The following is a 15,417-nucleotide window of genomic DNA, read 5'->3' on the forward strand; positions in this document are numbered from 1 at the left end:
ACATACAAAAGTGTGATTTTAAGAGCTGAAAAAGTAATGGAAATGTCTATAATGAATTCAAAATGTTTGTTATGCTTGATCACGACAACCTGGGAAAGAGTTTAATAAGGGTTTTAGTGTCTCTGTTGACACAATAGTGACCTGTAGCCAGCATTTACTCTTAAAAATAAAGGTTCTTTATTGGCACGTTTCCCTGAAGAACCTTTAACAGCCATGGAACTTTTCCATTGAGTGGCTAGCTAATATTGAGTGTTTTATTTTAGTTATGTATGTGTATGTGTGTGTGTTATGATTTCTTGTGCATCATTTATGTCTACTTTAGTAGTCTATTTAATGTTGATTTCATTTTATAATCGACAACCAAATAAACTGATTCAAATAATGGGCTGCACACAAATTCCAGTTCCATACCTTTATAGTTTCTTTCTTCCGTTCAACACAAAAGAAGATACTTGATAATATCTATTTGGTAAAAAGAGTGTTGTAACCGGACAGTTGGCGGCACCCATTGACTTCCATATTATTATTATTATTTCCTTCTATGGAAGTCAATGGGTACCGTCAACTGTTTGATTACCAACATTCTTTAAAATATCTTATTTTGTGTTCAACAGAAGAAAGAAACTCGTACAGGTTTGGAACAACTTGAGGGTGAGTAATGACAAATTAAAATTTTTGGGTGAACTATCCCTTTAAATCAGTGCTTTTGTAAACTAGTGTCAAACTCTTGAAGGATAAAGAAAAGATTAAAGCCTTCAGAAATTAGGTACAGAAGCGGGATGCACCTTGACTATCAGTCATGCATTATAGCCCGAATGGTCACTTTCACTGGTCTAATCCACCGGCATAAACAGCATATAATCAGATTATCCTTATTGCCGTGGCCCTTGTTTCTGAGAAGAGTGTAGGAGTGCAGTGTAATCCATGATCACACATATGCAGATTAAATCTCCGAAGTGCTGAATAGAGTGAAAACCCTCACAGCACCTACAGATCTATTCCCTCTCCATCTTTCGGTCCGATTGGACACAGACTGCTTGGTATAGATACGCAATGATTAAGACAGCGTGTGCTTGAAAAGCGGGTTTCGTAACTCCTTAAGTACCTCTGAGTAACTGACGTTACCACCTTAACAATAGAGCTAATGGACACTTTATACAGCTCTGCCTTTTACAAATCATTACAATGAAACAAGCTGTTAAATTCCATTGCTTTACTTTGCTTGAAACTTAAAAGTTACATTTTGTATCACAAATTAATCCATTAGAAATTCCTTTATAATATTTAATAGATGCAATGCTACAATATTATTTGCATATGCATTAGTTATAATAATGCATATGAATATCTATGTATATGTATATATCTATCTAGGCCTATATATAGTTTGAATGCATTCAGTGCACACATGTTGTGCTGGCAGCTCAGGATGAGCAGGAGGTCACACTGTATGCAAGGTGTGTGTTCAGCGCGCTAATCAGATGGCTAAATACCAGCTTGCATATTTATATGGGATTACATACACACACATTTACAGTGTCTGAATCATCGCAAAGGAGAGCTGTCTCATCTGGAGTGCTCAGACTGGAAACTAAAAACCCTGGATTTTGAGATTTTGAGACTCTACATTTATTGCACTTCGGGTCCAATTTGGAGACATTTGACTTTAAACCAGGAATATATTGTCAACATTTGAAAACTCACATTATCTGAAAGGTAATATCATTTTTCTATAACTTGAGTGGTTTTAAATGTATATGGCAGGTGCAATTTTTCACCCTAATTTCAAGTAATAATAATATTTTGCATCCCATATAGGCAGTATACTGTACACCAGAGCAAATACTGATTCTATTTGCACAATTGTGCACATGTTTGGATATCTAAACTATTATTAATTGGATAGTCAACCAGACAATTATCCAAATTACTGCAAAGACTATATCAGGGTGCAAAAAGCTGTGCTGTGTTGCTAGTGTTATTTAGAGGAATTAAAAGTCTGCATATTGAACTAAAGTTGAGGACACAAAGCAATAAACATGGGGCAAAAAAAATAATAAAAAAAATACATAGCCAAACACGTATTACAGCTCCAGAATTTTATTTTTGAAATGCAAAACTTTACTTTGCACTTAAATTTGGACCTGGGATCAAATAGTCAGATATATCTTTAAATAAATAAGTACAATTCAGAAATAAATAAAAATCATTTTCGCACATGAATTGGCTCCTCTGAGTCCAGATCTTAAATTCATTGAATGTCTTTGGGATGTGCTGGAGGAGACTTTACAGAGTGCTGGACTCTTGCATTGTCAACACAAGATCTTGAGCAAAAATTGATGCACCTCTTGATGGAAATAACATCACAACATTTATTTCCATCAAGAGGTACATACCTTTTTGGTCAAGATCTAGAAACATGCTAGAAACATAATAATCACTGCAATAATGATCCAATCATAGACTCTTAAGCATTTGCCTAATTAAATCCAAATAGCAATTATTATTATTTTGTCCGGGCAGGGTGTGTGACAGACAATGTTACAACCTGAACTTCATAACTCAAACCTCTAATGGTTTTTGCTCTCACAGATGTTTCCCTGGTCAGCAGTGTTCTCCCTGGAGCCGAAGGTTCCCGGACAGCGCACTTCAGAAGAGCTGGTGACCAACACTCTGATGCTGGAGCTGGGTGCCATGGTGAAACGGACCGAGCGGATCCAGCTGGAGAAGGCAGCAGAGGTGCGCAGACGCCGAAACTCCTCCTCTGCTGACTACAGCTGGCTGGCCGACCCTCAGCCTCGGGCCCCGTACGAGCTCACGCCAGGAGAGGTTCTGGACCTGCAGGAGCTGTGTGCCCAGATCCCACCTCAACAGTGTGGGCCGGTCATTGTCAGGTAGAGCCATGTGTTACTGGGATACTGTTATAGTATACCGTATATATACGATATATATATATATACACGAGATATATATATATATATATATATATATATATATATATATATATATCGAGGGCTTGGAACAAGAGGGGTGTAAGTGGCTTTTGACAAACTTTACAGGAGAGACAAAACAAAATTTTGACCACACTTCATTCACCTGTATTATTAACCTTAAAACCACAAACATTGTAACCACAGGCCTACTTACATAAATGAGTATTTAAGTAATTAACACAATGAACATGTTCTAAAACATTTAAAAATAAAAAAAAATATGGCAAAAACGTCAGATATGCCTTTTTGGCACCAAACATTTCCAAGTCTTCTATGAACATATTGGGCGTATCTGCTGAACAATGCAGAAAATAATTGGTCAAAAGGGGAATTGATTGAATAATTAACACTTGAATAACACTTGAAAAAGTCATTAATTTTAATTTAACTCAATTAATTAATAAATTTTTCATTTCACTTTTCCATTCTGGGCATCTGCTGAACAGTACAGACTGTAATAAAAGTCACTGAACTTGCTAAACACACTTATGATTGGCAATTCATGAGTTGTTCAATTTATTTCATTACATTCATTCATTTTTTTTTCCAAATACTCTATACAGCTGACAGTTCTCTCGTGTTCTTTTTACTCATTTCACTTTTCTTTTTTGTTCAACCATTTCAATTACTCTGTGAGTCTATTCATCGACCACATCCAAAGAATCATGTCGCGTCTTATTTGCTTTTCTGTTCACTAGTTTGTTTAGTTCTACTCACTGTCCACTGTCAGAGCATTGTAGAACTCTGCGTATGTGTGAGGAATACCCTCACCTACATGTATTTTTCAGAGCCAGAAGGGCGTAAGTGTGGACTTACGCCCCTCTGGCTCCAAACATTACTCACACTTTTGTGTTAGGTCTTTATTGTTTTGTTGCTATATTCAATACAGTTTGATATGTACTTTTTTGCACCATTGGATAGAGCTCATCGAGACCTTTATTTTGATATCAATAACTCATATTCGCCCAAAATGCCACTAACGCCCCTCTGGCTCCAAGCCCTCGATATACGATATATATATACGGTATACATATATATATATATATATATACGGTATACATATATATATATATATATATATATACGGTATACATATATATATATATATATATACGGTATACATATATATATATACGGTATACATATATATATATATATATACGGTATACATACATATATGTGTATATATGTATATATGTATGTATACCGTATATATATATATATATATATATATATATGTGTGTGTGTGTGTGTGTGTGCGTGTATATATACATACATACATACATATATATACACATACATATATATATACATATATATTTAAAGCAATTATTAACCTGTTAACATTAGTTAGTAAAAATGTATTTATGTTAGTACAATCACAGTGCATTAACAAATGTTAACAAATACAAACTTAGATTTTAAAAATGTATTAGTAAATGTTGCAATTTCCATTGACAAAGATTAATAAATGCTTTAGAAGTATTGTTCACTGTTAGTTCATGTTAATATAGTTAACTAATGTTAACAAACCAAACCTTATTGTAAAGTGTTACCTTTATTTTAATACATCAAGTTAAATGAAACCGAGAAGTGTTTTCTTTTTAACTAGCTGAAATAAAATAACTTTTAAGTTTTTTTAAATAGATTTTCTCAGAAGTAGCTAAACATAAATGTTTTTATTGTTTTAACTATAATAACCCAGGTAGTGACAGAGGTGAGTCATGTATACCTCTCAAAAGATTTTGATATTTTGTTGCAAAGGTTCCGGAAACTAGTGTCAGAGTTTGAGCCGGATGTGACCGAGGTCCCCAAAGTGTTTCGGGGCGTCCTACAAAACTGCCTGGATGAGCTTCAGGGAGATGCAGAAATCCAGAGTCGGATGAACCGTTGGGAAAAACAGCGCAGCAAGAGCCTTTCCTTTGTCACTTTCCGGTCCAAGTTCCGCACCCTAAACCACGGCAAGGGAAGCTTCGGTGGTTCCCGCAACAATCTGCAAGAGGAAAACACATGGTCCGATGAGGATGAGGAGGCGGCCGAACAGGTGGCAACCACCCTGCGCGCCCGCAAGGGACGGAGTCACAGCATGCCAGATATCACCCCTCTTGAGCAGGCCACACACAGCTGAACAAGAGGAACACAAGAGAAAGACAGAGGAAAGAAGGAAAGAGATTTGAAAAGAAATGCAGCCTGCAAGCTAAGCTGGTGATGGAGGAGGAAGAAAAGAGGTGGAGGCAGAGAACAAGAGAAGAGAGGACAAATCTGATTATACGAAACATCTTGAAAGACTAAAGTTTGTGCTATCAGATTGTAAGACAAACACTGTTAATTGTTAATAACTGTTTATTACACCAAAGAACACCAGTATAGGCATATATAAGAAGCCTATAGCCTAGTCTTTTTTTTTTTTTTTTTACCTTTAAATGTGTTCTTAAATTTTTAAATATTTGGATGTGAATATAAATGTGAATATTTGGCATAAATTTAATTCACAAAGCCTGACAAGTGCATGTTCAGGTCAGGTCTTTTTTATATATATATTTATCTTTTAAAAAATGCTGGAAAATGTGGGAAAAATAATATTTAAATTTCATAGCACATCCATCAATACAGGGTTAATTGTACTGCATAAAAAATACTGTATTCAATTTATTTTAATCTCACCATAAGAAATTAAATTACCCACCAAAATTCCTCAAAAGGTGAAATGCGCTTAATTTTTAGTATGCAACACATTTCTTTTTTTGATTTTGGTGTGACCCAGAGTTTTTTGGCAAGTTTTGTGAGATTCACTGCATAAACTCTTTACAGTCACAGCAACAAATGCAACATTAGCCAGAAACACTACTTCTCAGATGTGTTTTAATATGTACTGTTTGCTCTTACATTACAACAGTGTTCAGTTCATACAAGAGATGCAGATCATCAGCTAAAAAAGCCTGGAAACAGGAGTCTTCATAAAAAGTGCTTATTAAATAATACACTGTACATCGTTCATGAGTTTGATTTGAGTGTGTGGCGTGTGTGGGAGAGAGAGAGAGAGAGAGTAAGTCTGTGATTTAGCAGATGAGAGAGTTTGACCTGGAAAATGCTGCTTCTAAGTGAAGACATCATCTCTGGCAGCTCCTCCTCCTGTTTCATTATTCACAGCATCACAGCATGAAGGAGCTGATCTTGTTCTTTGTGCCGTGGCCAATACTTTCATCAGGCCAAGGTTGCTCCTCAAAAATAAAGGAAAAGCACCCAACGCAAACCGATCAGTTTCATTGCCAGACGTTCAGCTCCAGAACAACCAACACACGAAACGGTCTCAGCACAGACCTGGAACGAAACATCCTAATGTGATGAATGAGCAGATTATAACCATCTGGAGTCTCTTTGGGCCCTTTAAACCTCTTTTAAAGTCTATACTACTATACAAAAGCACTGGTCTTCATTTGCACGTTGTTTATTACTGCCTGGAGCAAAATCATAAGACCAGGTAACTTCCTCTAACTCCTCCTCGTGTATTTGGCAGAATCAAACTCAATAAAAAAAAACCCCTCAAAGTCTCTAAACAGTATATTATATCGCAGACCCCATATTTACAGGGCCGGCAATCAGAAGGCCTTAACACTAGAAGGTAGAATCTCATGAAAACTGTCAGGAAATGCCAGGCTCATATTTCACCACCCAAACAAGAAAAATAAGTATATTTTTAGGACCATTAAGATTTAGAACTAGTTTCTCCAAATTTTCATGACTCATGTTTGAAAATATATATACATGATTTATAAATGTACACATGCATTTGCACATTTTTAAAGTACGTTTGTAGTATATCATGGTAGCATTTGTTGTATTTAATTAAATTTGCATTTATTAATAATAAATAAATCATGCCATATACACAATCATTTTCATCATACTGTAATTTTTTTTCTTCACATTACATTAATGAGAATTATAAATGAATTGTATTATTGATTACAAATATTTTTTTCCTTTCATTTTTGGGGTAAAATATGACCCTGATATTTCTTTGTGAGAATGACCCATAAGTGTCAAATAACTTTGATATAAAAACAGATCAATAGAGATGAATGGGGGGGGCATTATTATGATCAGGAACATTTTTATAAAGAGAATTAGGTCAATTAAGTTACTGTAAAAATGTTATCGATGATTACGGATAACACTGCCTGAGAAAAACAAACTAAACCAGTTTGAAGAATCAAACCACTTGGGGAAAAGCCTTCTCTTTTAATATGTGATTATTAATAAGAAACGAAGGCTCAAATATTAATGCAGATGTAGATGAAGCTTAAAGAGAACAGAGGAATCAGAACACCCTCCTCTCTGTCTAAATGCACAGTAAATCTCCACCTTCTTCAGCATCAGTGTCATCATCCTCCTCCCTCTAGAGTGAGAGAGTCGAACATGGACAGTCACTCTGACCAATATCATTCCACCAATGAGCATCAGAACCCCCCCGCCCCAAAAAAAGTCAGAGTCCCCTGCGGCCCAGTCCAGTTGTGTTTGTGTTTTTGCACATACGCCCATAAGTCCATCGCCTGTTCCTCCTTCCTTCAAAACCTTTGGCTCCGTTTCCACCCCTTCTTACACTCAAGGTTGTTCCTTCTTAGGCGAAGAAGACCACGAAGATGATGAAGAAGATGATGAGAACGAGGAATATCTTGATCATGAGCCAGCGATTGGAGGAGACGGACTGGAAGTACTTCAGTATCTCGCTGTGGGCCATTTCCACATTCAGCTGGGTGTCCTCCACATTGGCGTCGATCCTGGTGGTCAACAAGACACATGAACAGCTCAGGCTTTTGACAGCATTTGACAAAAACATCACAATTAAATCAATAATCTTTTCACTTTTTATTCTGTATTTTTACTGTTTCACTATAAGAAATTATCCTATAGTTATTAGCAACAATTGCCAAAAACAATGTCTTCAAATTGTCCTAAAAAACAAGTTTAATTTTCTTTATGCAAAATAAAATTTCTTATTTTCTTTTTTTGATTTTGGGGTGAAATGTGACCTGGACATGTTTAACATTTTCTATAAATAATAATAATAATAATAATAATAATATTTCCCCTGTAGAGGCAAATTTAAGTGCTACAACAATCATAAAATGCCAATAAAAAAATACTCATTTTAAATACTAATATGCCATTTTATTGTGCAGCAAAAGATATATTTATGACACATTTCTACGACGAGAGAGTGGTAAGTGTTTGTGTGGTTTGTACAGCATGTATCTGTTGAGTCTGTGGTTTTGCAGTATGCATATTCATATGGTATGCATGTGTTTGTGTGTGATTGTCTGACCTCTGAATCGTCTCCTCCTGCTCTTTGACCATGTGTGCCAGCTGCTGAAAGATGGAGCCCAACTCCACGATGGTGCTCTCGATGTTCTGCATGGTGTCCGCTCGGCTCTGGATGTACGAGTCCTTCGCAAACACAACAAAGGGATATTTAATCATGAAATCAGACATTCAACATTTGTCATACATGCAAATTTTCATCAACAAGCAGCAGCCTAGTCTACAATCCATTCCTAACTCAAGAGGCATTTCCTCTGAGAGACAGGTACCTGTTCGTCGATGAGCTGCAGCTGAAGAGGGTTTGCTCTAGAGTCCATGTCGATGGCCACCTCTCCTCCCATACTCCTGGACTCATCCTGCATCAGAACTGAGCTATCTGCGAGAGGCAAGAAATTAAAAACACTAAATAATCAGTAATGGCACCAAGTGTGTCTACAAAACCAAATAATTCGACGAATGGGACACGGTGAAGAATTCTATTTTCTAAATAATAATAAAAAAATAAATTAATATAATAATAATGATAATAATAATTGTTATTATAATATATTACAATAACTTAGAATAAAAATATATTATCAGCAATAATGTTATATTATACACTATATACATGTATACATGTATAATATAAAATATAACAAATAATAAAGTTCAATAAAAGTGTGGAATGTTAATACAAAATTAGCACAAAAGAGAAGCTCAAATATAAGGACGTTTTTATTCGTTTAAAATGTTTGGTCATTGTTTGTATCATACTATCATCGTGTGTTACTTCATATATAGTTATGATTAATTTACCATGAAGAAAATATTGGTAATGATTTGAGTGCATCTGCACAGCTCATTAAAAAGGGGTGACGTACTGAAGTTATTGGTGAGCAGAGGAGAGGCTGAGACAGGAGCCTGGGAGAAATGCTCTCTTCTGCTGCGCTGCTGCTTCAGATTCTAAACACACAACAGTTATAATATTATATTCACTCATTACAGATGTTTTTGTTTGGAATATACAAGAGGACCATGATGCACAGTAAACGCACTTTGTGCATTTGTTCTTACTAAAGAGCTGATTGAATATTTAAAAGCATAACAACTGCTTGGCACAGAATTGATGACATTATAAAAGTGCAGCACTGGTCATAAAGCAAAAGAAAACTCACCTCTGTTCTCACTTCCAGGACTGACTTGAAATCATTTGACATTGATGCCAGCTTGGACTGCAACACAAACATTCCCAGATTGTTAACATCATATACTTTATTGTGGCAGGAAAATGAAAGGTGTGGCGGCTATTTAAGTCATTTTATATGTCAATCTAAATAAGATCATCCACCCCTACTGTCTACAGCAAGGGATATGGGAGACTTCCTGGAGTGTCTCAAATATCTGTGCACTGGAGGAATATCAGATATAAGACTGTACCTGCAGGGAGACAACAATTGTGTTGGAATGTGTCTGGATGTGGCGGCCATTTTGCCCAGTGCGGGATCGCACAAGGTCTTGCAGCTGCGCTATCTGCTTATTCAGACTGGTGATGTCCTGATGAGAGACAGACAGAGAGAGACAGCATATCAGATCACACTGCAAGAGGTTTGATCTTTCACATTATGGAAGTTAGCTGAGGGATTCTGATAAACACAGATATAAACAATCCTACAGGCAACTTCAACATCAATGCAAACTAAGTGATATAAGCAAGTACTGAGATTCATATCAATATGTTTTCATATGTTGAATAGGGAGAAGGACAACAAAGACGTCACTAACCTGTTTAATGATGTACGTTAGCTCCTCAATCTCCACTGCTTTATCATCGAACAAAGACTTCCTTTTGGCCACTAGGAGTGAGGGCAGAATAAAAATTCATATTGAGACCGGACTTGATGCAGTCTCTAACAGTTACAACAAAATCAGTTTAAACCACAATGTATTGAAACATAGTTCACAAGAAAAATTAAATTACAGACAGTAATCTTAGTCAAAAATGAAATACAAACTATTCAAAAGTTTGGGGTCAGTAAGTACTTTATAAATAAATTAATACTTATGCAGCAATGATGCGTTAAATGAATCAAAAGTGACAATAAAGACATTTACAATAGTACAAAATATTTCTATATCAAGAATCCTGAAAAAACTAAATATTTCAACAAAAATATTAAGCAACTGTTTTCAACATTGATAATAGTAGAAAATATTTCCTGAGCATCAAATCAGCATATTAGAATGATTTCTGAAGGATCATGTGACACCGAAGACTATATAATGATGATAATGATCATTATGAATATTTGTTTTAGAATTTTTTTTTTTTTTCTATGAATAAAATAATAAATGCAGCCTTGCTGTTTAGCATAAAAACATTTAAAACATCTTACCAACCCCATACTTTTCGAACAGCAGTGTATTTTAACTCCAAGTCAATACATTATACCAGGGAACTAGACTAGGGAAATGCCAAATAAACATGGACAAGCATCAGAACTATTAAATAGGCTACACATTCCTCCAACACAAACAAGAGTCTAAAAAGAAAAGAAGTGCAGTCTTCTATTTAGTGTTACTGACATGTTACTTACAAATTGTAAGCTTTTCAAGCTTGGCAAATGTGTTGCTCAAGTCTTTCCCAATTCTCCTGTTACAGAGAAACAAAACAAGATTTCAGGGAGGCAAAGATTCGAGGAAACAGGACAAGACAGAGTTGCTCTGAAGCGAAAACACACTGGGCAAAGATCAAAGAGAAACATGGATCTGAACTCTTACTTGGCCATGAGAGTGAAGTCACTGCGCTGTTTAAGGGCATTAATGGCAGGTTTAGCGTGAGTCCCATTCTGAAAAGACAGAACAAGAACTCTTGGTACATGTGAAAACTTTAATAACATATCAAGTAGGAAATACATTTTTGCCCATTACAAAAAGTGCGATATGATTTAAAAGAACAGCCAAACAACAATTGCAATTGAACTTCCATGAAGCACAAAAGGAGAGCTTAGGCAGAAAGTCCAAGCTTCTGCTCCCACTTCAAGAAAAGTGGATGGTGATTTATATTGCTTTGCATAGTTTTTGAAACTTGCAGCTTACATAACCATTTAATTTTTTGCCCAGTTTCACAGCCAAGGCTTAAGCCTAGCCCAGACTAAAATGCATGTTTGAGCTGTCATAACTCAAAGCAACTTGCTCTGACAATATGTCTCAAGATGCACACCAGTAATGTATTTCTCCAAGGCACATTTATAAAAGCTACTGAAATGTCCTAATTTAACTAAGGCCTACTCCCAGCTTAATCTAAGCATGCATGTCTGTGAAACCAAGTCTTCATGTATGCTTAAGAACAGCTCACATTCTTCCACGCATTTCTGTTTCGTGACAGAAATAAAAAGGTTCAGCTCAGTAAATTATAACAGAATGTAAATTTTTAGGTGAACTATCCCTTTAAAATGTTCAAATAAAGTATACTGTCATTTTTCCTCTAAGATTATGTGCAACAGGCTACATGGTTTTAAGCATCTGTGAAAACCACATTATCCACACTGTAGCTGTAGATGTAGTTAATATTGTCATACCTGTAACTGTCTCCCCTGCAGTGACTTACAAGCCGACTGGAACTCAAGTGTGCGGTCCCGACACGTCATGATAATGCTGCAGAAGCTTTTCCCCTCGACGATATCAGGATGTGTGTGTGTGACAGTGAGTCTAAAGTGATCCGGCTGCTGTGAAACTCTACTGGCGTCTTTATGGTGCCAAAGCAAACAACTCAGACTTCAGAGGTTACTTAGAGCTTGGCTGAGCTGACTGTTCTTCAGCGACTCCGCACATCATCTGAGGATCACAGAACGATTCAATCAATCACCTGAACTTTGGTTGTTGTTGCTGAGAAGAAACTACAGTGTTCTAGAGAAACAGTGTTCTTTGGACACTTGAGAGTATGAGTAATATTGCGTTTGGTTTGATAAAAAAATAAACCAAATGGTAACAAAATAATGCACAAGCTTTTCATAGAACTAATGCCACCTTTTTAATCAATGATTTTATTAACCACTTGGTGTGAAGTTGATTTTTAATGGATGTATGAAGCCAGCTCCCCTGCAATTTGATATGTAGAATCCATGGAATTAATCATTTTGAGCTGAATATAATTTTAAAAATGAAAAGAACTGGAAAACTGTCTGTGTAAAAACATTACCAAGTCAAATGGCGCAAACAAATTACATTGTGATCCTTTACTTTCATTTAGTTTTTGTATCACAGAAGGGACTTTCCATTTACTCGTTCGTGAATATTGTATCCAAACCAAATATATTATTATATAATAATAATAATAACTGCAATAAGATCTTAAAGTGTTACAAGAGATATATAGTTGGATCAAAGCAACATTTCAAGCAAATGCCATTCTCTGGGTGAGAATGCCTTCACTGAGGGTACAGTAGGTAAACACAAACAGTGTTGTCTTTCACTTCAACATCCAGAAATACTTGACAGATATAAGATCTGCTAATACTGATCCCAACTCCTCAGTTTGCCCTTCTTTACAATATTAATAATGAAACCCACTTTAGATAATGTCTACAAATAACCCGCCCATCAGTCAGCTGGGCAGAAAGGTAAACTGAACTCACATGTTATCGGCTTATAGGCCACCTAGAATATTCTGGCTCCACAGGCAGACGTGGAATAGCACAAATCAATACGACAACTCAATCTCCGAGAAGATCTATTACAATCAATTTCTTACATGTTTTAAAAAAGAGTTATATATTTAAAGGTGTGTACAGGTTTGTTTACGTCTGTACAGTGACTGACACCGTCTTCAGCCCAGCAGTACGCAGTTCTCTGTGCGCTAATTGACCAAAAACTCGACAATTTCTATCTTAATTTAAACAATAATAGCTCAAAATTAACCTAAACCACTAGCTAACATATTCCTGCCGTCATTTAGAAACGTTTACTCACGGTTATTGTGCCATTTCGTCGTTTTTTACAATATTCCCGGCTTGTCGATGTTAGGGAGGTCGGGGTTTCACTTCCAGTCCTGACCGCTTCCGGTGTGCGTAACGTCACTGCCACGTCCACGAACGCGCACGCTCAGTCCCGCTTTCCGAAAGCGTGATTTGTGACGCAAGATGACCAGTTTGTGTTTTGAGCAGTAAGGTTGAGTCACGCAATTTTTATTTAGTTTCTAATTTTATGTAATAAGTCATTGCATTGCATTTTTTAAATAGTTTTAATTCAATACTTTTTCTAGCTTTTTTTTCCCCATTTTCTTTTTTACTTCTTTTTTTATTTATGTTAATTAATCTATCTACGGTATTAATGTTTTTAATACTCCCAACCACAGGTAATCTCTGTTTATTATTTTAATAATTAATGCGTGCTAAAATAATTTATATTTAAGCTAGTTTTGGAGCAGTGGAATTTAATAAAATGTTTGTTTTGGGTTAGCCTATCCAATTATTTTAATTTGTAATAACAGGTGCGTTTTATGTCGAATATTCGTGGCTTATATATAGGCCTAGATTTTATAATAGACAGTATAAGAAGGGATTTTATCAGAAAAAAAATGTATTGACAGTAACATTTTAAACCACTATAACACCAGCAGATGTCGCCAAAAGAATAGCCTATAAAAAGTGGCACTTGCTATGTTGTCGAACAATAAAACCATCCAGTTAATCATTTTGAGGCGAGTATGATTTAAAATATTAAAATAACTTTATGCACACTGACTAAAACTGTGATAAGAGTTACTCTAAATATGAACATAAGCAAGCCAACTGACAATTGTAGAGGGTGGTTTTGAAAAGATTGTGATCCTTTCAAATATCATAACAAACATTTAGGCTACAATTGTGTTCATTGTTGGGACTCTTGTTTTATATTTTGAGCCTCTGATATTTTCTATCCCTTAACCCTACACATAACATCATCACACAACTGTTTTCATTTTCATTTAGTATGTTTCCTAATCCATTTTCATCTTTGGATGATTTCCAAATCATTTTAGATTTTACTATCATTATGTGAACAATTGGTCTACTCTCCACCAGTATAGGAAAAATTTGACACACAAACACATTCATATTCTCTGCAATTCAACATGAAGCAGCATGTAAACTGTTTGATGTCCTCTCAGCATAAGAGCTGTTTGTGCTCCTTATCTCCTTTGTGCTGATCAGCTCAACTCCCTTTGAATCCAGAAAACCCCGTAACTTATCTCAGGATCTGCATTATTTTGAGCTTTTTTGGACTCGGATCGAAGACACGGCTCTTTTCAGCCCATTTGAGACAGGGTTCAATAACATCAGTATTTCTCCAGAGGAGAAATGCTCATAAAAACACATTAGAAAACACTTTTATTGACTTAAACATGAAGGTTTAAAAAAAAAAATTCTCACATACACACACACATACTGACGCATAGGCCTACACACAGGCTTCACTCAGCCAATGTTGTCGTCTCTGCCAGATAACATCACAACGCACACATATTCATGTTGTCCAGATAGCATCCAGACCTGCTAGAACACAGCTGCTTCAACAAGACACATGGAAAACACGACTGATGTTTTATCATTAGTGCCACTTTGGGCAGCGACACACTCGCACATGTGAGAGCAGGAAAAAAACACGGGACTGTGTGTTTTTAGCTGGAGATGAAAAAATAGGTGAGCCTGGTAGAGGAAGTGGGCGGCCCTGGAAAATATCATTTCTATAATGCCTTTTAAGAAGAGAGGGAGGAAGGGAGAGAAAGTCAGAAAGTGGCACAGAAATGTATTCCATCTTCTGGACGGATGAGTCACTCTCTGTTTCTCCCTCAACAGTTTTTTTGTAATCTTGCAGGCGGGCTGCTAAATTTAGTTCTGGCTGTGAGCCCTGACAGACAGGTAGGCCAGCATCAGCCTCACACACACACACAGTCTACACACACACACACACCCTGTACAAAACCCACTCAAACACACACACACACACACACACACACACACACACACACACACACACACACACACAGCCATCATTTCAGAAGTGAAGTGGGGCAGACATGTCAAGTGTAATACAATTTTCCCCTACCTTTGTCTATAGACAGGTTTTTTTTTCTTATATT

At 36.2% G+C, this 15,417-nt stretch overlaps 2 protein-coding genes across 2 annotated transcripts; one reads left to right on the forward strand and one right to left on the reverse strand.

Annotated features, from left to right (window-relative positions):
* Nucleotides 1-1,426: 1,426 nt before the first annotated feature.
* On the forward strand, nt 1,427-5,981 carry LOC311094977 (protein RD3). Its single transcript, XM_084133248.1, has 3 exons — nt 1,427-1,716; nt 2,593-2,894; nt 4,758-5,981. Exons 2-3 carry the CDS (start codon nt 2,593-2,595, stop codon nt 5,119-5,121), a joined length of 666 nt encoding a protein of 221 aa, XP_083989374.1. The 5' UTR covers nt 1,427-1,716; the 3' UTR covers nt 5,122-5,981.
* Nucleotides 5,839-13,374, reverse strand: stx5a (syntaxin 5A). Its single transcript, XM_084133240.1, has 11 exons — nt 13,266-13,374; nt 11,876-12,131; nt 11,076-11,143; nt 10,892-10,947; nt 10,080-10,150; nt 9,735-9,851; nt 9,473-9,529; nt 9,179-9,260; nt 8,585-8,691; nt 8,320-8,441; nt 5,839-7,774 (listed from the first exon to the last, which is right to left on the reverse strand). Exons 2-11 carry the CDS (start codon nt 11,942-11,944, stop codon nt 7,615-7,617), a joined length of 909 nt encoding a protein of 302 aa, XP_083989366.1. The 5' UTR covers nt 11,945-12,131; nt 13,266-13,374; the 3' UTR covers nt 5,839-7,614.
* Between the last annotated feature and the right edge of the window lie 2,043 nt (nt 13,375-15,417).

The sequence above is a fragment of the Abramis brama genome, assembly GCF_963993115.1.
Source record: "Abramis brama genome assembly, chromosome: 13".
In the NCBI taxonomy this organism is placed as follows: Eukaryota; Metazoa; Chordata; class Actinopteri; order Cypriniformes; family Leuciscidae; genus Abramis; species Abramis brama.